The sequence below is a fragment of the Crocuta crocuta genome, unplaced genomic scaffold (genome assembly GCF_008692635.1).
Source record: "Crocuta crocuta isolate KB4526 unplaced genomic scaffold, BGI_CrCroc_1.0 scaffold19, whole genome shotgun sequence".
Taxonomy (NCBI): Eukaryota; Metazoa; Chordata; class Mammalia; order Carnivora; family Hyaenidae; genus Crocuta; species Crocuta crocuta.
This window is the reverse complement of record NW_027551565.1, coordinates 2,844,018-2,867,281: the sequence shown is the minus strand read 5'-3', so window position 1 is coordinate 2,867,281 and position 23,264 is coordinate 2,844,018. Positions and strand designations below refer to the sequence as shown.

Below are 23,264 nucleotides of genomic sequence, written 5' to 3'. Positions count from 1 at the left end.
TAATTTTGAGGTAAGATACAACTATCAGAGAGCTAAGGCTGATCAAAGGAGGATGTGGTCTGGGAAGGGCCAAGTACTGAAAACCCAAGGCAATAAACTATTCTCCTCTAACTGTTCTGTGTCCAGCACGGAACCACATGTAACCCATCAAACTGCCATTCATCTAGCTGCAGCTCCAGGCAAAGTCTGGTTCTGATTGGAGATTTTTGGTTGCATGTAGCTTAAGGAAAGCTAAAATTGCCCTCAAAGATCTTTAGTCTTCAGGATTCTGATGACAGTGTCAAGCACATGGGGATTTAGGAGCACAGGTTGTTGTTTGCAATGTCAGAGAGGTCTGTAGTTTCTAGACTGAAACTGACCATGCATTTAATCAATAACCTTGATACTACTTTGACAGAGTTCACTCCTGGAGACTGCAGACTCTTGTCAGAGGAAAGTCAGACAAGAAAGTGCCAGTTCAGACTCCAAAGGTTCATCTGAAGCTAGAGGAAACTCAGGAAAACACCCCATGGTCTTTGCTGCTGAACCCTGCCTGTCAGATCTTTTGAGCTAACCAGATGGTCTGAACTCAGTAACATCACACTGTCAGGTGGCCATATTCAGGGACAAATACTTCCAAGAAAAGGGAAAGTCAATCACTATGATCACCTTAAACTTTAAAATAAAACAAAGGAAAACTGTACACAGCAATCAAGTGTGCCCTGAGTCACAAGGCCATTTCAACAAATGACTGCAAATAGGCTTTTGGTATAATCCATTTAAGTGTATCTAGTTTAATATTTGCCAAATGTAGTATGTCTCCTGGCTATCAGGAACCCAGTTTACTACAAAATTCTACAGTTTCAAAGGTCTTCATAAAGTCAATGATTTCATTACTGAGCTATGCATTCTTACCAGTTGCTTAAAAAGTTGTGCCTTTTACCTTTAAAATATGATAGAGAGGAGAAAAGAAGAAAAGGGTGGTGAAGTTATTCAGTGTATTAAAGAAAAAGTGTTTTACATTGGCAATTTCTTTTTCCAATTGCATAACTTTCTTCATTTCCAAAGAAATTTGGTTTTCATTGATGAGCAGTCCTTTCTCCTTACGAATCAATGTGGCTACAGAAATCATAAAATCCAAATATGCTCTACAAGCCTGCAAGAAATAAATAATGAACTGTTGGAGAACATTCTAAATATTTAGCACGGTGATTTAACTTAAAATTTATTGATTAATTTTTGGAAACACATAAAGCGCAGTAAAATACATATCGTTTCCTAAATTCTAAAAGAAATAACCTACACAGGGATGCCTGGGTGGCTCAGTCAGTTAAGTGTCCGACTTTGACTCAGGTCATGATCTTAAGGTTCACAAGTTTGAGCCTCTACATGGGATCTATGCTGACAGCTCAGAGCCTGGAGCCTGCTTTGGATTCTGTCTCCTTCTTGCTCTGCCCCTTCCCTACTTGCACTCTCTCTCTGTCTCTTAAAAATAAACATTAAAAAATTTTTTAACAACAACAACAAAAAGAAATGACCTGCACACATTCTTAGAAAGTCATCAAGTGTTTGAATTAGAGCAGAACAAAAAAGTATCACTTTGAAAGTACTAAGTAATTTATCACCATTTGATTTGGGAATTCTATAATTTTCTATTTGTTAATCAAGTTATCTTAAATTGCCTTACTAAGAACACAGTTGCAAAAACATTTGATCAGCAATAACCTAGTATTTTTTTCTTGAATAATAATAAATTCTTTTACTGAATTCCATTTCTCAGGTTTTCTCTGCTTATGTATGCCTTTTTTAAATCTTCATGAAGAGGTGAGTGTGGTAGTGTGGCCGAGCAGTCTAAATGTTCATGAAGTGGTGGCCACAAACATATAACATGATCAGAACATCTTTAGATCTTCTCTTCTGGCCAAGCAGTTGTTTTTTGTTTATTTTTTTTGTTGTTTGCAGATGAGACTGTGCTCATAAGCTCCACAAACCTAGGGTTTTAGTTAATTCCACAGCTGGCTCACAATGTAAAATTTCTAGGTTTGGATATCTGCTCTTTTCTAAAGACTTAAATTCCTTCCATTTTATCCTCACATGCATTTTAACTTTGAGAAGGTAAGCCATAAACTAGTTATATTATCAACCTTCTACAGAATATATAAATGCCTTATTCAAATTCAGAGTGGCATCAACACCAGGAAATTGAATACCACTTATGTAAATTTCAACCTATTGCTATTCAGCCATTATTATCTATCAGCAATTAAAATAAATTATAATCCCACCCCCTTAAAATTTATTCAAAATTCAAGTTCTCAGCACCAGCTTAACGACAAACAGACAACCATGATTAGGGAAGTCATGCCACACAAGTTTGAGGGTAACGGGCACTTCTGTGCTTCACATAGTCACTCACAGGGTAAATACGAAGGAAGGTTATACAGTGCTTAATGCTTTGTAGCTTCAAGAGGGTTTTATATCCCTACTTACTGATTATCAGTGAAAGGGGCACACTTATATTCACTGTGAGTAGGAAAAGCGCATCTGACTTTATAGTGACTCAGTAAGAGGATTAAACATAAAACCTATAGGCAAATAAAAAATATTTTATCAAGCAAGATGAACAGGTATTATCAATTTGAAAATCAAGAGGACCACGTAAAGTAAGGTTTAGCTACTGGCATTCCATGACCTTCACTAAAAGCTAAGTAAACAGTTCCCCAGGTTTGTCTTTTCATGGATATCCCATGATGCTGGGGCTCTCCAGCTAGGGCCTCTATCCATGGAACTGCCACTCAATAGAACAAACTATTTTTTCAACTGTGAAAAACCTGTATTAAACCTGTATTAAAACCATAATCACTAAGGTAACAGGGATAAAAGGATGTTTTTATGTATATTCTCACCAAGTCCATTCTTTTCCTATTAAAAAGTAATCAGAATTCTTGTTTCCCTTTGAAGTAAACAAATATGTCTGAGTTCATGTCTCACGGGACCAACTATTCCAAAGTATAAGCATGCAGTGTTTTGAATTACTGTATTTCTAATCATATAAATTCATCTGCATTCAGCAGGGAATTACCACTGCCTATGAAGGAAATGGTAATTTGAATTTTACAGTATCAGTCTGCTGAGATTTCTTTATTTTGTGGGATGCTTTTTTGTTAATGAGGTAAGAAAGCAGTAACAAGAACGCTCTCCTGCACTTGACTGATGCAGCAAACTGGTTCTCCTCCAATATCTTTGTCTTTACAGGTTCATTTAAAGACTCTAGAACTTGGCATAAGGCAAGCACATGAACTCTGGATGGTGCTTCCAGTCTGCTGAGCTGTTAAGGTTTCCCAGAACACTGGAAGCATAGGATATCACCAATTTCTGGGATGCTTGACTATTTCATACAGCTACATGGAATATACCACTTCCTTTAATGAGCTCCATTACCTGGCAACTACTCCAATGTGACTGATTAAAATGTGTGTCTTAGTATCTTGATTATCTTTCCTGGCTTCCAAATTTATCTAGTAGCTGTCAGAACCCAGGCTTACTCCTGCTGTTAAATCCTTTTTACAAGATATGATTCTACCCTAAGGTTTTAATTTTCTTCCCTGATATACTTATAGACACATAATATGCCAAATGATAGTAATTGTCATGATTTGGGGAGAAAGTAATCAACATATATTTTAACATTTAAATAGTACATTGGCCAGGATATTTTTCAAATTGAAATTCAAGTTTTCTTTTTGGTCACTCAGAGAGCAATTAGTTACCAGGACAAGGGTCAGAGCCAATAGTCATAAGGTAGCCTTGTCAAAGTCTCCACACAGTGAATTCTTTATGTGAAAAAGAATCCACCTAAGTATCTACGTAGCCTTTCTTTTAAAAAAAACAAACAAACTTCGTAAATCCCAACTCCTATAATAGCAAGTTCAGAGATGATCACTGGTTTTACATGGTTTTATGGTAAAATTCATAATTACAGCTTTGTGAAATCTTAAATTACATACTATCAGTGGGAGGATATTTACTAACATCCAAGACCATGAATTGTCACTTTAATTAGAACTATCTTCATTTTGCAGGACCAAGAAATGGTACTTATAAATTAGCTCTGTATAGAAATTGGGCTTCTCTTGCTTCGAACAAAGCTGGTATTTGTTGATTGCCAAAGAGAAAAAGAGCAATGACATATTACTATTGTCCTTCAAAATTTAGCATCTTTGTGTATGAACAACAGCAAGACCCAGGGAGGAAGAGATAGCTTTCTAGTTAGATTGGTTGATATTTGGGTACCTCAGTGCAACGACCACCTAAGGATCAGGGTTTCACTTCCAAAGATTCTGTCCCAGGATACCCAGCTCTTACCAATTTTCTGCGTTTCCCTTTCTAGGGGAGGCACGTGGAGCATGAGGTGACTGAGAAGTCACAGAACAGCTATTCCTAGCCACTGATGCCCAGGGATTTTTAATAATGTTACACAGAAAGTTTCCTGAAGGAACATACAGGGGACACCAAGTGGGAAAGATAGGTTTCCTATCAAAAGTCTTGTTATTTTTTTTCCAGCTTAAACATCCTTGTCAGGGAGCACACACCTGTTGCACTGGAGACCCGTTCCCCTGCAGGGACTGCAGACAAAATTGAGAAAGAGCAGCCAATCGGAGCAGGAGAAACATCAGACTCAAGAGGATCCACTGTGGATCAGCATGGAGGCTCTTTGGGGGCTTTCATCAGGTTCTTAATGGGGAGAACTTAGAGACTGATGTGAGCACTTATTATGTAACTTCTAAGGTTACTGCACATGTTTGAGAAGCTGCATGTAGTTCTTTTTATAAACCAAGTTCGATCCATCTCAAAGAGTTCTCTCCTCAATGCCACACATGCCAAGACAAGTCTTGTCATAGTCACTAAGTCTCAAGTTTAAAAGCTCCTTTGTCTTTTGTTAAATACAGACACCCGGACTGGGTACAACCTCCTGACTGTTAGTCACCTGGTGCCCAGAAAGGACAAAATGAGGTCAGCAGTTTCCCTTGCACGATCTGTTTTATCAAGTCAGCCAAGCATCGGCCAGAGTGATCTTTTTAAAAACCAAACCCAATTACATCTAAATTCTCCACCGACCCCTATCCCTAGTCACTCACCTTGTATCACCTTGTTTTGTTTCCTCTATAACACTCTTGTCTGCATTTTTCTTATTTTCTTATATTATTTACTTATGTCTTTGTTTTCTATCTCCTTACATTAGAACATGAGCTCTAGGTGAACAGGACCTTGTCTGCCTTATTTGTTGGTATATCTGCTGCCTAGAAAAATATCTGTCACATAGTAGAAGCTCAATAAATAAATTCTGATTTAAAAAAATGAAATGAAGTTTGGGGAGCCTGGGTGGCTCAGTCAATTAAGTGTCCAACTCTTATTAGTTTCCACTCATGTCATGATCTCATGGTTCATGGATTTGAGCCCCGCGTCGGCCTCTGCACTGATGGTGCAGAGCCTGCTTGGGATTCTTTCTTCTTCTCTTTCTCTGGCCCTACCTTGCTCATGTGCTCTCTCTCTCTCTCTCTCTCAAAATAGATAAATAAACTTTAAAAATTAAAAAATAAATTATAAATGAAGTTAAATTTTAAGTATATTAAGTAAGTTTCCCTCACTTCCTATGTCATCAGACTTCTATTCCCAGCCCAAGTCTGGCACGGTTTCTCTCTGCTTGTATTTTGGGTGAGTGGGTAAACAAAATCTTCACTAGGTTTCACTCAATTCCAGCTTGTACCTGCTCATCGAAAGGACTGGAAATCTCAGCTTTGTTCCTTTCTTCTTTCCTAGTCTGCATTTTCTCTTATTCAGACACACAGACCCTAGGTCATGTCTTTCCAGCTTCCAACCATCCTGATCATGTTCCAAGTCCTCCAACTTCATCCCTCAAACATCTCCATTTTTATGAGCCCCCAGTTTTTCTAAGAAGGTTGAATTTGTTCATGATTCCGGACTCCTTGTTCCCTGCTATGGCCCCATAGCACTACACCCTATGGCTTCTAATTTCCAATTTCTGCCCCACCTCCTCTGGTTCTTATCCGCTAGTCCAGCGGTTTGCTCACTTTTCTAAAAGAAAAGGGCTAAAAGCCCTGAAATACTCTGTTCAAATAAATATTTTGTTGATGTGTAAGCAAGTAAAACAAATCATGATGGATTGTCTTGAAGCATGTGGACGTGAAGGTGTAGTTACACAGAGCGCTACTGACACGCATGAAGAGGTTTTAGGTTTGGAAAATCGCTACTCTGGCTTTTTCTACTTTCTCAGACAAGCACAGAGTATAAACATATCTATAACCCAATTATGTTCAAATATTTGGGGTGGCTAACCTACAGATTTCTTTACAAAACAGGACAAGGTAACAATTAGCCTTGATAATCTAAAGAGGTAAAGAAAAGGAAGCTTTGAAACAGTTCCAGTTTATCCCCAAATAGAGTCCAGAGACTCTTCTGAAGGTGAGTGGTTTCTTAAGAAAATTCAGGACATCATTCCTTTCAGGGACTCAATCAATATACAAGAGCTTTCTCACATAAGTCTGGTTCCAATGAAAAATTTCATGAATAGGATGATTATTCTTTATGGTTAACATATATCTTTCCTATTGTTTTCCTTGCACAGAAACATACACCCTTGGAATGGACAGAATTGTTTCAACTCTCACTATGCTGGTCCTTTGAGGTAATAGAGTGTCATTTAAGTTCACCAGAGTAGGTTTTTATTACTTACAATTAATGTTCTTAACTGACACATGGATTTTTTAATTAGTGAGTTTAAACAAGCTCACTCAAGTCATTTTACTTCTTTGAGTCTTTGTTTCCTCATTTGTAAGAGAAGAGTTTGGACTAAATCCTCTAATGTCCCATTTAGTTCTTAAAGTCTGTGCATGAGTAACCTTAATTATTAAGAAAACATATGATCCTGTCATGTACGAAATATAAGAATATAAATCTTTGGTTTCTATTGTCATGAAGCACATTCCCTTCTCTAAGCGAGATGGAAAGCACAGAAAATGAAAAGGAACGGAGGTAGTTAAGTTCAGAACAATAACCAGAGGAATATAATATGCATTTCATGCATTTCTCAAACTATAATATTTAAAACTGTCAGAATAAAAGCACATAATAAGTTTGAAAGCCAGAAGGCTTTTTAACAAGAGAAAAATAGGTTTTGTCTTTGAGGAGGGAGGTGAGAGAGAGAGAAATGCATCATCTATTTTCATTACTTAGCAGTGTAATGACACAAGGCATTTTACTGTTTTGAATGCTATACAATTATCACAACACAAAAATTCCATTTGGAAGGTATCAGAAGCAAACACACACACACACACACACACACACACACACACACACACACCAGAAGCACGCTTCTATGAAGCAGAATGAGCTTTCATAGTAGGTGCTGTCTTCATTGTTCATGAGAAGTTTAGTTTAGGATTATGAGGCAGACTTCCTGAATGAGCGGGATATCTTGAAAGAGGAGTCAAGAAGGATCTGGGGAAATGGACTTAGGTACTGATCTGATCAAGATTTATGTTTAGGATCCTTTTGATCAAAGAGGGGATGTGACCCTCCCTCAACCCCGGCCCCTAAGGCATCGCTGCAGAATCAGACTCCACCCTATAGTCTGAAAATCATCGGTTAGAGTGACAGTCAAGGAAGCCAGGCGTCTCTAGTCAAAGATGGAGCACCTTTCTTGGTTAAAAAGTTGGTGTCCTCATGTCAATCCTCAAAATTTCCCTTGGTTATTTCCAATAAAATAATGTGAAATGCAAAAGTATGGGACCCACTGACTATGTGAATATATTTCAGGCAAACTGAATGTAGCAGAGAAAGAATTGGACATTAAAAAGAGGAGGGATTCATGGTTTATAAGATGTTTGTAAGATGCTTAGGAAATATAGTCCATTAGCCACTGATGTTCTAGAGCTCACACTTGCCCCCAAATCAAGGTGAGGAACTAGGAGGGACCTCTAAGAGATTGGGTGCTTCTACCTTCCTTTTCTTTCTTCTCTTCCTGCCTTTCTCCACCTCAACCGTTCATCTACTGATTCCGTTCATCTCCTGATTCACTTAGTATTCATTTGATAACTAGTAAGGGTCAGGAACCAAGCTGGATACTGGAAATAAAGCAAAGAATAAGTGAGACGTGCCACCGTTGCCACCAACTTTACAGTTTCCTAGGAGGGGGAGGTGACATTAAATAGAAAAGTATCCAGAAATCCATGTACTATAGGAAGATAAAAGTATTTTCATCTAGTTACAAGTTCCAGGGAAAGCCTTCATGAGGAAGTAAAATTTAAACTTAGACTGAAAGTGTGAGGAGACAAGGAAGATGGCTGGGCAGGTGGTATGTATGTGTGGAGCGTTCCAGGCAAGGGAAAAGGTACATCAAAGCCTAGAAGTAAGAAAATCAATGAAGACCAGTGATACACAGATAGAATGATATTAAGGTTTCTTCCAGTTTTATAACTTTTCTACTAGATATTATTTCATTACTCTATCCTTTTCATCATTTTTTTTTCATGAAGCAATACACCACTAAGAGAAAAGTTTTCATAGGGATTAACTTTTTCAGAGATAGCAAGGTAGTGGAAAAACTAGAATTAACTTTTACTTGATAGCTGGCTAGGGATGCAGAATAGAAACTAAGTGAGGGATTGCAGGTAGGAGTGACTGGGAAAGAGTAGCAGATATCATGGGGGCAAAAAGGAAAAACTTGGAATTTCTTCTGTGGCCACACTTCTCCCCCTGATACCTGCCCCCCCTCCCCCCACCGCTGCAGTTAATGGATTTGAAAACAGGGGAGGGTCCACAAATATTCTAGTAATTACCCATTTCCAGGATGCAATTAGATTTTATCCCATATGCCAACCTCCTTCAACAGGTTGGTTGGAGCTGTAGCACCAAATTGAGAAAGTATTCTGAGGCCTGAGGTTAGCAGGAAAGGGTACAGTTACCAACAGCCCTATTTATGGAAGCGAGGCAAGGCAGCAAGCACGCTGTGTGTTTGCTTGTTTAATCCAGATCACTGAAGGGCACCTAATTTGAACCAGTGACTTCCTGGCTGTAAATGCCAGTGCTGCTGGATTTTCCCTATCATTTGCTCATTTAAAGAACCCTCCTAGTATAAAGTACTACTCTTATGAAGTTGGAATGATATAATGGAAAGAGCAATAGACAGGGACAAAAGTTCTACCGCAGGTTCTACTGTTGATTTGGTGACTGTTTTAGGGCAAACTTCTGGGCCTCAGATTTCTCTCCCATAAACTTTATAAATATATTACTGATTCTAGATCTGGTCACCAATGTGTTGTTTGACTACAAACATAGTATTTCCCAGGCCAGCAGATGCAAACTGTGGCAAGACTGCTAAATGTCTTTGGTATCCAAGATTCCCTTCTTCTCTTTAGTAACAGAGCTTTCCTCCCTGTCAACCAAATGTTAAAAGGCACACACATGCCACCCAGCTTAAGACTACATTTCCCAGAATACTTAGTATTTAGCTGTGGCCACATGACAGCATTCTAACCAATAGGATGTATGCGACTTCTGCATCACCTACATAAAAAGAAATCTTTTCTTTTTCTCACGGCAGGAAATGTGAACAGAGCACTGGTGAACCAACTGTGACCAAATAGACTAATATAAAACACGAGAAGAGCTGATGTTAGAGCAATGAGTGGTCAGAGAAGCTGTGGTCTCAGCAGTTCCCTTGGAGCAGCACTTCCTTCCTCCCCTGACTGCCTGCCTCCTTCCGTATTAAAACAGGAGATAGAAATAAGCCTCTCTCTGGTTGGAGCATCTGTATTTTTAGGTCTCTCTGTTACTGTAGCCAGGACCCAACTAATTTACAAACTCAAGGACATACAGGGACCAGGAAGTCAATATAAACCAGTAATCATCTAAATAACTGCTCAAGGCTGAAGAACAAGTACGCAGTGGGAAGCAGCAGCCACGGCGGCTCTGCGCAGCAGCTGCCCCCTGGGAACACAGGCCTAGGGCTTCCAGCCCTACCGATTTATCAAGAAAATCTGGGTTTGCAAGTCGTACAGTTGCTATAAATATTGGCAACTAATCCAAAACTACCTGAGGGTTAAACAAAAATGCCTCCTTATCACACTCAAGCTTATGATGGCCAGGGTGTGACTTGTTCTAGACTATGAGACAGCATTGAATAAACGCACAGATACACCATCATCCTAAGAACCACTTTTATGGGGGGAAAATAAACTTTGCCACATGGAATGTATATACTGACTGCCAGGTAGTCCTTGATATCAGAGACGTAAGAGTACAGAAAAACAGACATATGTTTAGGATTGGAAAAATTTAATGTTTTTTAGGACACAATCCTAAATACAAAAACATTCCAGTTCATGATGATGACAGTGTGACATCATGAGCCAAAATTCCTCAATCACCCTCAACTCTGCAGCAGGAAGTAGCGTGCAAAGCCTATAGGAGCTGCAGCGCACACAGTAACTAGATTATTATGAACTCAAATATCCTACCTCCGTTTGACTGTCTGTGCTACTGATCGTGGCCTTTTATAATATCTTTTTTCATTTCAATGTTGCGTAGTCACTCAAAAAGATACTTTCCAGTGAATTTATTCCATGTTATCTGAACTTAATAATTGGGCAAAATAAATGCTTGGCACAAACACATTTAGCTAATAATTTTAGCTATGAAGCAATGTCAGCCACATCACTACATTGTAACCCATCAGGATCATCAAATGTAAACTTACTTCTGAGTTACTAAATTATTATGAGGAAAACATTTATAACTAACACCCTCCCCAAATATCTAATCATACATCCCATTGCTGGGTTTGTCTTGTGTTGTTTTTTACATCCATAAGCACAGGCGCACAAACATCAGTGCGAGGGCAGTAGGCCGTGACATGGCACAGAGCATTCTAGACTGGCCCCTGTTCTGTGGCGTATGAGGCTGCTTGGCTCACCGATCAATGTTAGAGTCAGAAAGTGGCTGCAAACGTTTGTCTGAACCTGATGCTCCTACCTTAGTAGTCTTCTGAAAGTCACATCCAAAGGTTCTGAAAGGGTACTATAAAGTATGATGTGTCTCATTCCCACACTGGACCATTCCTTGATCCTCACTAGCACTGCCCTAGACCATGATTAATCTGTTCTTCTTCTTTTTTTTTTTTTCAAGTAGGCTCCACATGGAACATGTAGCCCAAAATGGGACTTGAACTCACCACCTTGATTTCAAGGTGAGCTGATATCAAGAGTTGGATGCTTAACCAACTGAGCCACCCAGGAAGTTCCATTTATTTTTTAAATGGCTCAATTTAAAGAGGAAATGAAACACTTAAAACTCACTTTTCAAAATGGGCCATATGACTTAAATAGTAAGAATCAAGACACAAATAAGAAATTTCAAGTTTCCTAATTCCTTAGAAGACTTTCATGGAGCGCCTAGGTGGCTTAGTTAATTAAGCGTCCAACTTCGGCTCAGGTCATGATCTCATGGTTTGTGAATTTGAGTCCTATGTCAGTCTCTGTGCTGTGCCGACAGCTTGGAGCCTGGAGCCTGCTTCGGATTCTGTGTCTCACGCTCTCTCTCTGCCCCTCCCCCGCTCACACTCTTGTCTCTCTCTCAAAAATAAACAAACAACAAAAACAAAAAAGGTTTTCATTCATTCTTCTGAGAATATGCATTCAGTCCAAGGAAGCTCACTAGTATATACGATAATAAGTATCTGTCCTGTGTGAAGAATACAGAAGGTTAAGTTTAAATTTGGCCTTAGTCTTTTTCAGTATTTATAAGTTTACACCAATTGTTTCTATAGTTTTCTGTTGCTGTTTGTTTGTTTACCTCTTCATATATTCCAGTGCATTCATAGTAGTCTCTGGAAGGGAGGCCAAGTCGAGGCTGGTCAATCTGTAAAACATATACAAAGAAAATAAACCATTCAGTTGATGTGGGACATCGGGACAAAGTACAAGCAAGTCTACGTATGTATGAGCAAGATCCTAGTGTTCTTGCTGTTTATAAGGGTAACATCCAGACAATGAGTGAGTACAAATTCAGCAATGGTTTCCACATTACTTAGAAGTGTTACAGGGATGGGTGGTTAGGTAATCTGGAAGAATATGCTGCAGGTATTTGAAGAAAGCCAAAGAAATTTGAATGAAAATACACCGGGAAGAACTTTTTAATGCAAAACAGAAGGTGCAGGTGGACAAAAACATGTTGGAATCTAGGACTTGGAAGTTTCTAAAATTATACACTTACAGGACACTTAGCTTCCTGAGATTCTAATATGCTCTCCTGGCGGACATTCTCCTCTCCCACCCTTAACTGGGATGGGAAAAAAACAAAAAGTGGGAACTTCTGTGGTAACTCTAGAACTGTTTTTCTAGTGAAAATCTTGCCAGAGATTTTTTTTGAGATGCCCTATCCTGAGTGGGAGGGCGGGGGCGGAGGGGGAGGGGATAGGAGAGACTCCTCCTCCCGGCTCTCCCACTCTGCTCAGGACTTGAGTAGATCCAGCTGACAACTGGTTGTGTGAAAGAGGAAAGTAGGCTCTGTTTGAGTGGGTTTGGTCCCTGTGTTCCAGTGAGCCAGTGCACACCAGTGCAGCTTTGGGAGATTGCTTCCTAGGCACCGCATGGTTTGATGGGTACAGGGCAAACTGGAGCACGTATGGGGTAAGTGAGAACCCCAGCAGCTGTAAAGAGCCCAGGACAGTACAAAAGAAACAGAACCCAGAAGACTGGTATGGAAAGTGCCAGAAGGTGTCACCACAGGTAGGGCTCTGCCCCTTTTCCAACCTCCCAACTCTCCCTAGGAAATCTCTTCATGGTGATCATGGTGATCATACAGGATAGCTAGCACTGAAGAGCCAAAGGAGTGAATTCCAGAAGGCGGGGCGGGTCCACTGTAGAAGACAGCTAGGTTCAATCTCTTTCATGATTTTACTAAAAATGGCCATAAAGATATATGCAATAGTGACATAAATATGAATCTGTGACTTGTAAACTTTGGAGTACTTTCTTTTACAGTAGACCAGATAAAAGCTCTATAAATATTTTAGTCCATTCCCAACATACTCATTAAGTATTAATCTCATCTTAGGTGACACCTTAAGTAAACCTAAAATGAATGGCTTACATGAGGGGAAAAAACTCTAAAGAATTGATTTTAAAAGGATGGCATTTTTATTTACTTTCACTGAGATAAAAGTTCAGATATTCTTTAGTAACAGCCAAAACTGTATTCAAAATCCTTTTCTCAAAAAGCAAAAAAAAAAAAACCAAACCACTTCCCCCACCCCACCCCCACTCCCACCAAATCCCTTTTCTGTGTTCTTTTGGGAAGCAATTGGAAATTTCTGGTTTCCAGATTTACATTACTAATGTAAACCAAACCACACTCCTTTCATGAACATACAGAGAAATCAGGTGCTGTTTCAAATTAGGAGGCCCTTTCATTTCTTTAATTTATTTTATGAAGAAAGCAGTATCAAACCTAAGGTAGCAGAAGGGACACATGACCACAGCATTAAGAAAATACTTTCAAAATTGGGAATGCAGGTATCAGGAACAGAGCACAGATTTTTTTATTACTATCTTGCTCATGCAATTCAAATGAGAATATGCATCATTTCTAAATATCAACAACAATGTACGCAGAAGTTTTATTAACAATTTAAAGATAACTTGGCTGTCAGCCACACAAACTTACATGAATTATATGGTTCACAGAGTTTTTATCATCCGTGCCAACAAAAAAATTAAGAATGACTTTTTTCCCAAATTTAGAATTCAGCCGTGCAATAGATTTCTCAGCTGTCCAAGAAGGACCTAAAGCAAAGAAAGGTGAAGAATACTTTTAGAAGTTTTAGTGCATTAATGCGATACTATAATAACACAGATTCTACATGGAAATTATATTTTTAAAAAAGAATGAAAATCGCCTTACCATAGGTTTGCTCCCAGTTTTCTGTTACTACTGGCCAATCGTATATTTCTGGTAGTAGACTGAGCAGAGGTTTTCCACCTCTACTATCAATAGCAGCTTTTGGAAACAAAGAAAACACATTCCTTATGAAACCTTTGCATATTTTGGCACACTCTTAATGGAGTACAAGGAAGAGCACTTACATTCATTTATACAAGATCTGTATAGTGTTTTTGCTTTCTGCACTGCTACTATATCTTCAGTTTTGGGTTCCTGAAGAACATCTGAAATAGATCATTGAGTACAACCCATCAATACACTTGCTCGTTTGCAGCTGTAATTAACATTTGCAATGCAGGTTCAGAAAAAAGCTTGCTTTTGTGTATGTATGTTCACTCCCTCCCCGCTAAAACCCTCCAGGAAGAACTAAACCCCTTACCAGATCATTATTCCTAGTGCAGAACTGGGAGTTGATTTCATTAGCCAAGTTAGATGAAAGTCTTTTTGACTAGACTCTCTTTTTTTGTGAACAGCGATGTGTTCTGCTCTGCCATACATAAATTCTATTCTTTTTAAATTAAGACTAAAAAGAAATAATGCAGAGGAATACAGAATTTAAGATGATAAGTCTTCTTGGTAGCTGGAAATAATTATCTTTGTGTGATTGTACCGTTCATGCTCCAAATGAATTGAATGAAGAATTGTACTTGTTTGCATGTTTGCAAATAGCAAAAATTGTTTTTCTACAAAGTAACTTCTAGAAGAGGGGAACAGAAGATGGAGGATAGCAGAAGACTAGACAAGACTTCAACTTCCCAGGGAGAGCATCTTAGCTGGGTTAGAATAAATATACCCATTTAGGGATACAAATGTCAGTAACATCTTCAACACAGTAATGGCTCAATATTGACATCAACCCAAGGCTAGGGTGGGAAAACAATGGAGGTGGTGGTTAGTGGCAATCAATTAACTTATTTAAAAAATATTTTTAATGTTATTTATTTTTGAGAAGAGAGAGGCAGAGGCAGGGGGACAGAGGAGCCCAAGGAGGCTCTCTTTTGACAGTAGTTAGCCCCATATGGGGCTTGAACTCTTGAACCACGAGACCCTGACCTGAGCCAAAGTCAGAAGCTTAACTGACTGAGCCACCCAGGTGCCCCAATTAATCTCTTATTCTGTGAAATGGCATAAAGATGCCATCTCTAGAGATGACAGGGGTGTTTTGTATGTGTGCCCGCAAATGAATGCTGAGATGCCAACATTTCCATTTCAGCGTTACCACCCTCAGAGTGGCTTGGTGGTGAGCCACAAAAGTTGGAGGGATTATCAACTTTAATCTTCTGTGACATTCTCTGTAATGGCTAAGCGTTGTATCTTTAAAAAATGGATATATTAAGAGAGAAATCTTTGATGCATAGACACAAACTCCACTAACCTTTCAAAACGACTTCCAGTTCATCTCTTAAAATGTCAAAGTTACTGTAACGGGAGCTGGTCTCAGGAATGACGTTGCGTTTCAACCAGCCTCCACAGGCATATTTAAAAAAGTCTGTACAAGGCTCAGCAGTGGCATCCATGTTCTGGATCAGTCGAGCGGCTGAAAGACCAGAGGACGAACGAGATCAAATGAAGGGTGCATGTCTTAAGTAGTTTGGAAGCAGGGGAAAGAGCCATGTTATTTCTCCTTTATGGTCAAGTCAACTGGACTGATGGTCCTTTTTCTTATATAACGGTCAATTGAGGAGGGATGAAGACTCTTAGCTATATATAGACCTCCTTTCCTTTACTGTCATTGGTTAGCTTTATTCTGACAGGTCTTGGTCTTCCCATCCTACGTCCCACCCCCACCTCCAAATAACTGAGGTCCTTGTTAACTCCTATCTCAGATGACAACAAAGAACACAGGTCTGCCTTAGCAGGCCTGAACCTGGGGCTGACACAGGTAGCTTTTCACTTTATTAATTTTAGCCGGTGACTCTACTTTTCAAGGGTCTGTGACTTTTGAATGTCTCTGAGACTCTAAGGGAAGTGGGATTTTTGTTTTTTTAAAGTAATCTCTATACGTAACGTGAACTCACGACCCTGAGATCAAGAGTCCCATGCTCCACCTATGGGAGTCAGCCAGGTGCCCCTGTGGGATTGTGAGTGCATTTTATCACTTTACCATTATTACTTCTTGGACCTTGCTTACAATATTTTTGCACTTCAAATGTGACATCCGATTTGCATTTGTCTATGTAGAGTCTGTCATTACAAAATTGGCTGTAAGCTCGTTAGTTTTTCTTAGCTTTTCTTACATCCACTCTTTTATCTTTGAGAATGGACGATGAAAATACAAATGAGCCAACACTGAGTATTTGCAACGAGCAAAACCCTGACGGTGCTAGGTGCTGCAGCTGACAGAAGGATGTATAAAATATGAATTACTGCCATTGAGGAAAAGGATATTATGCACAGGAGGCCCAACGCCCACAGTTCCTACATGTGGAAGAGAGAGAAAGCCCGCCCACTGTCTTCCCCACGTTCTTTCTCATCCAAGTTGAACTGTTCTGCAGCAAAAACAAAAGAGCAATTGAGCATTCATCTGTATCAGGAGAGTATAAGTTCTCAAATGAGCTTTTGAAAAGACTTCACTTTCTGAATTAAATAATTAATTAATTAAAAACTTCAAACAACTGCTGAGCTGTGTGGACAGTCTTCCAACCTCAAATGGTTTAGTCTGTTTTCCAGCGGAATCTCAAGCCCCCACTTCTGACCATCCTCTGGACGTGTCTGCCTGGCTGCCCCCTCAGACTCCAACTCTTTAATGCTGAACTATGGGTCGTCTCCAGACCAGTCCTTTCTGGACTCGTGCACCTTGGTACACAGCACACCCCCTACCATGGCCTCCCGGGTATGAGCCTTGGGTAACACTCTCTATTTTTCTCTCCTGCTTAGGCTTACTGGTAACTCCTTTGCCTCTTTCTTATACTCGCCACTATCAGTTTACCCTTTCACTCTCTTTTGACTAGAAGTCATCCAACTATTCATCTTGCTAGTACCATCTCCCTACTTGCATATATTCCACACATCTTTCATAGATTAAACTTTCTCAATTATGCTTTTGGGAGCCACTCTCTCACTGGAAGATACAAAATTCTTTAATTTGGCCTCTAAATCTTTACGAATCAAAAGTCTCTACCTTCTCTTTTTTCCTCTCTGTGTTTTTACACAAACTCTGCTCCAACCAGACAGCCTTGCTCCATGTGCCACAAACACTCCTGTGTTTCTCCACTGGGTGCTGGTGCTTCTCAGTCCCTCTGAGAAGCAGCCTTCTCACCCTACCCTTCTAACTTCTCTTCCCTTTCTTCCCAAATGCTGCCCACTGTTGAAGGTTCAGGATGTGGCCCATCTCTTCCCTGAGGCTCCAGTGACTCCATACTTCAGGAAATATTTCTTTCTCTTTCCTGAGAGCTCATTGCCTCCCTCAGCTCCTAATGCTCATTGTGGACACCTACACCGTCTTCCTAATCATTCTGTCAATGAACTTAGCCTCTTTGTATTCCCATCACCTAGCACCTCATAAAAGACATGCACAAATGGTTATGTGTGATGACCTTACTGAGTCACCTGTGAGTCCCTACTCCTTCCTCTGACACACCCCCTCCCCCGCTCCTGCACATCAGACCAGTTCTCATCTCCTGGCCTCCAGTCCATCCCATGCTTTCAACGCCCACTGTTTCTGCTCTCTTTCAGGCCCTCTTAAGATCTACCCATGCCCTTTTGCCAAAGCTGTTGTCCCAGGCCCCTCCCCCTTCCGATCCATCATGTGGGTCAGTCAGATTAATGTTGCCATCATATTTCAGCATGCCATTTCCTCTCTGAGATTTTCAAAATACTCCATCTGCATTAATAATAAAATCTTGAAAAATATATAAATATATACGAATATATCATAAAATCCTCACATGAAACTAATGTAACACTGTACGTTAATTTTACATGAATAAAAAGAAAACAAATAAAATCACAGATGGCATAAATGGCTCTGGGAGAAATTTTAAAATAAATCCAGACTCCCCAGCACATTCTCATTCTGCTATATCTCATGAAGCTTCTCTCTCATCACTGCCTCACACGCGCCTTCTGCCCCAATTCAATGGCTGTGTCAGTTTCTGCTGTGAACACCTTACAGTTTTCTGCTTTTGTAACTTTGACCATGTTGCATCAAGCCTTACTAAAATATCCTTTTTAATATTTTCATGTTTAGAGATTTCAGGCATTTTCAAGGCCTCAGTTCAAATCCTCCTTCTTCATCAAGGACTGTCCTCACAAAATCTACATCAGCTGCCATCATATTCAGTTTTTTTGTTGGAAAAAAACCATTATCTCCTCACCTGGACTGTGCGGCCTGGTAAAGAAGGGGACGTGTTTTCTGATGTTGCAGTCAGTCAAGATTTCTCAGTAAAAACTCTTAACTTAAAACCTCAGGTAAAGATGTGGAAATTGATTTCAAAAAGATGGAAAAAATAACTCCCTTAAATGCTGAGGGAAATGAAAATATAATAGGGGAGGTGAAAATAAAGACCCTAAATGCCTGGAGAATTATCAGAGTGAAAAACCAGAAAATTGGGAGCCTGAAAGAGCTAACCACGTTCTAAGCAGACATTTTAGCAATTTGATGCAACTTTTGTCTTTTAACATACTTTTAACTATTTAAACTGAATGTTGTAAAGGTAACTGCCATTTGGGGAGCACTTCTAGTTTCTTCCCCTCCCTGGGGAAATGGAAGGTTTATGTCCCCAACATCACAAGGAGCAAGCAACAAACTCCGAGGGGGAAGAGCAGTGAACAAGTACTGAGTCCGTAGGATGAACAGGCCTTACTGCCTGTTGGGAAATACCACATGCTCTTTTAAACACCTTGAACAAAGAAGAGGAGCAGTAGAGCAGCTCTGTGCTCATGAGCACAAACCCACTGCCACATGAATGGCTCTATATGTCTCACTTCTCCCACAAAGGAAAAAAGTAGGATCCTTCCCCTGTTAGGTGGCATTTCGTCGCTTGACACTCAGTTCAACTATTTACATCTGGAAAACAACCCAAAGAAGCAGAATTCAAACAATTGTGAGGGCCAAGCAGGCAAGAGATAGGAAGAGGCAACTTTGCAAACCCTTTCCTGTGACACTTTTTATATTTCCCTTTGACCAGAGAGCGCATCTGAGCATGGGTGCTTCCAATCACTTCAAAGAGAGCTTTCTGTCCTGCTGAATATTTTGGGGCCATGGGCCAAGGCAAGTCATGGGCTAGCACTTTTATGCGGGGTCTTTGATCAAGCTTCCTTTAATCTCTTATCGTGGGTTTGATTCTCGTTTTGCACCTTACCGCCCAGACCTCCTCTGTGCTGACTTTTCTTTGAAGTCAGCGGTAGACCTGCGGGTAGAAGGCCTGTAGGAAACAGACGCTCAACTGTCAAACTGGTCATAATTGTTTTTATATTTTGCACTTTGTTTTGAATTACTCAACCTCTCCACACAGCCACACCTGGGCTCTTCAGATGTTTCCTTATCTGTGTGTTTCTGACTCCTGAGTAAACAAATGTGATTTAAAAACAAATAAAATTATTCATCTTCATAAGTAGACATAAAGAACGATGTAGTAAAGGCAAATGTTGTTGACCACATGTTCGTAAAGCGAAAGAAGCAGTATTTATGCTACTTTTAAAACTCTACATAAAAGCACAGAAAGTCTAAAGACATTTATAGCAGTTACATATGAGTTGGAAGATTATGAGTGTATTTAATTTTGTATTAGTTGCTTATCTTTATTTTCCAATTTGTATTAGATGAACATGCATTGCTTTTGCAATAAGAAGAAAAAAAGCATTTTTAATTTAAGAAAATAGTCACATAAAGACAAGAAAAGTAATCTTCTATTAATAATGAGCTTATTTCTTATGAATGACAATTCCAAATGTTCTAGGCTGATAATATATGACACACCATTTTTTTCCTAACTAATCTTCTTGTAACATTCTCCTAACTTGCTTGACTATAGGAATTTTAAAGCAAGCTCAACTACCATTTGGGAAGTTATTAATTACTATATTCATTACTGAGGGTCTACTGTGTGGGAATGGACTGGAAGATGCTGTAGAAGCTGGGGAAATGTTTGGGGTCCTTAAATCAGGCAGACCTGTTTTGAATCCCTGAGCTTCATCACTTTTTAGTTGTATAAGATTAAGAAATTTCCCCGAGATCAAGCAGCTAGTAAACAATGGGGCCACAGGCCTTGCACTTAGGCTGTTGGGGCCCCGGGTTCACCACCCTCTTCCTTCTGTATTTTGGATAGACCAGAGGGAGGTGTGTGAGAAGCAGTGACTTGCATTCCCTCCCTTTTTTCTTCTTCTCAGTCACCCTTTCTTTTGCCTTGCCCTCCACCCCCTGCCCTTCCTGCCACCCTGTAACCACAGCTTCCTAACGTTATCACCAGCAACAAGCCTTGGGTCAAAGGTAGGAGAAAATACCAGGGCTTAGAAGGTCTGCAGTGGCCAGGAAGAAGGAAAAAATTAAAAAAAAAAATCCCCAACAAACAAACAAACAGATGAATTCCTCACAGCAGGGCAAGCAGACAGGAAAGTGGCATGGAGCCCATGTGTACTCAAGAAGTGCATCTTTTTTAAAAAAGAATGTTTTTTAAAACGTTTTATTTATTGCTAGGAGAGAGAGAGAGAGAGACAGCGTGAGCAGGGGAGGGTCAGAGAGAGAGGGAGTCACAGACTGAAACAGGCTCCAGGCTCTGAGCTGGCAGTCAGCACAGAGCCCGACGTGGGGCTCGAACCCACGACCCGTGAGATCATGACCTAAGCGAAAGTCGGACGCTCAACCGACTAAGCCACCCAGGCGCCCCTTAAAAAAGAATTTTTAATGTTTGTTTATTTTTGAGAGAGACAGAGAGAGAGAGACAGGGTGCAAGTGAGGGAGGGACACAGAGAGAGGGAGACACAGAATCCAAAGGAGGCTCCAGGCTCTGAGCTGTCAGCACAGAGCCTGACACAGGGCTCGAACCCACAAACTGTGAGATCATGACCTGAGCTGAAGTCGGACATTCAACCGACTGAGCCACCCAGGTGGCCCTTAAGAAGTGCATCTTCTTGAGGTGGGCATGTAGCAGGATTCCTGCCTAATAGATCTTTGGATATAATCCATTGGGCTATGAAGAGTGAAAATTCTCAGTAATATGTTTTAAAGCAGTATTTTTCAACTGGCTAACCATATGTATCACCTTAGAAGCCTTTTAAGCATACAGGTCCCCAGGATTCACCTCTGATCAATTAAATTGAAATCTTTGAGGTGGTCCAGGCATTTTCTCAAGGCTTCCTGAGTGGTTCTAATAAGCAGCAAGGGGAAATTCATCCGATTAAACAACAGAGGAACATAGAAAATGCGGACAAGAGAATCCAATGTCAGGCAGTAAAGATGGTCTTATACTTAGATAAATCAGATATATTTCTTCTCACTTTTCCAGCCTATGTAAATGGGCTCCTATCATGACAACCTATATTTATTTTATTTTCCTTTTTAAATTTTTAATATTTATTTTTGAGTAAGGGAGAGAGACAGAGCACTAGTAGGGGAGGGGCAGAGAGAGAGAGACACAGAATCTGAAGCAGGCTCCAGGCTCTGAGCTGTCAGCACAGAGCCCGACATAAGACTCAAACCCACGAACTGTGAGATCATGACCTGAGCCAAAGTCGGATGCTTAACTGACTGAGCCACCCAGGTGCCCCTACAACCTATACTTCTATGTGCACTTCACTCCCTTATATAAATCCCTGGCCCTGTATTGCAGGAAGTCATGCATTTGTCTCCTGTGTACAAGCCCACTCCTTCCAGGCCTTCACTCTACTATATTGCTCTTGGCCTCCACAACCTCTTGCCCCAGACCGCATCCATGACCCATGGTCTGGTGCAGGAACTGTGTGAAAATGCCTTTCTTTCATCTGTCATTGTCTTGGAGGAGTCCCAAAGAGGCTCCTCGGGCCTCCAGGTAAATAGCTGTCTGACATTTTACCGTCATGCCTCCCTCTCCTGAGAACCACACGGACCAACAGGTCTGGTTTGGGGGAGACTATAATAGCAAAACCTTCACTCTACTCAGAATTATTTCTCTTCTCTGACAGGCAAGGCTTTGTTCAAGGGACATTTTTGTTGAGCTTGACTTTCTATTCCTATAAAATGAGCTCTCTCTAATCTCAGGGGCCTCCCGGACCTCTCGGGCAATAGACCTGAGGCATAACTACTCCACCAGTCGCCAGACAGGATTAGACATGATGAAGCTCCAGCTTCACCGGAACTCCACTACATGTCACCAATGGCGACCACGCCACACGTCCCCCCTTTCCTACCTATATACCCTGCTTTCCAACAATATCTGTAGTTTGCTAACTGAAAATACGACTTTTGGCACTATGCACAAGAACTATTTCAATGTTTATACATGTACATTCCCTAGAGACTATTTTTCTGGTGTGTGTGTGTGTGTGTGTGTGTGTGTTTAAAAAAAAATCGACATGTGTCAAGTGGTCTTGGGGAAATTTTCAGGAACATAAGGGAAACCTGAAGTAGATAAGACTGCCATGAGAAGCAAATAAAGAAACTGGAGAGCATAAAGCTTTGCGCTGTGGCACTTTTTTGTGGATTAGTTACCTTACTTAGTAATCACTGATGCTTTCCCATAAGAATGAATTCAGAGGAATTATGAATATGGTCTATTCTTTTTATTTGATGGAGTTTGTTCTAAAGTCACAACTATCACTGAATTATCAAGTACAGAGTCACTGACAATTGACGAAATACAGGGCTAGGTTCTCACCAGCTTCTGACCACAGAGCATGTTCACCAACTGATCAATACATAATTTTGTTATATGTGTTTCTATTTAATTGAAAGACATTTTATTTAATATATATCATTGACTCATTAATTCCGAACTCACAGCCAGTAGTGCTATAACTCATGACTGAACAAAGTTTATCTAACACTGGTATTTTCTTTGAAGGCACAATACAGTTTTCTGCTGCTTAGAAACACTAACAACATTTCGGCACAGTGTTTGGGACCCATTTTAAACAGGAAAATAACCAACAAAAAGTACAAAAAAATGACAAATATGACACTAAATAGACCAAGGACCCTTGCTTACAGTTCTTGTTAGACCTCAGCCAGGTACACACGTGTAGGGCAACTCAAATCTTTCGCCGATCTGCTCAGGTCTGCAAATGACTTCAAAAGCACCACAAGTATTGACTTCTGGGGTTACAAATAAGTTTCAGCCAGTAGGTGA

At 40.2% G+C, this 23,264-nt stretch overlaps 1 protein-coding gene across 1 annotated transcript in view; it reads right to left on the bottom strand.

Moving 5' to 3' along the window:
- Window positions 1-23,264, bottom strand: part of MME (membrane metalloendopeptidase) — a 96,121-nt gene that overhangs the window by 48,426 nt on the left and 24,431 nt on the right. The window contains exons 3-8 of the mRNA XM_077750092.1: window positions 15,377-15,538; window positions 14,145-14,225; window positions 13,963-14,058; window positions 13,726-13,844; window positions 11,854-11,919; window positions 1,001-1,135 (exon numbers count right to left, since the gene is read on the bottom strand). Coding sequence (XP_077606218.1) covers window positions 1,001-1,135; window positions 11,854-11,919; window positions 13,726-13,844; window positions 13,963-14,058; window positions 14,145-14,225; window positions 15,377-15,538 — 659 coding nt within the window. The remainder of the gene's footprint in view (window positions 1-1,000; window positions 1,136-11,853; window positions 11,920-13,725; window positions 13,845-13,962; window positions 14,059-14,144; window positions 14,226-15,376; window positions 15,539-23,264) is intronic.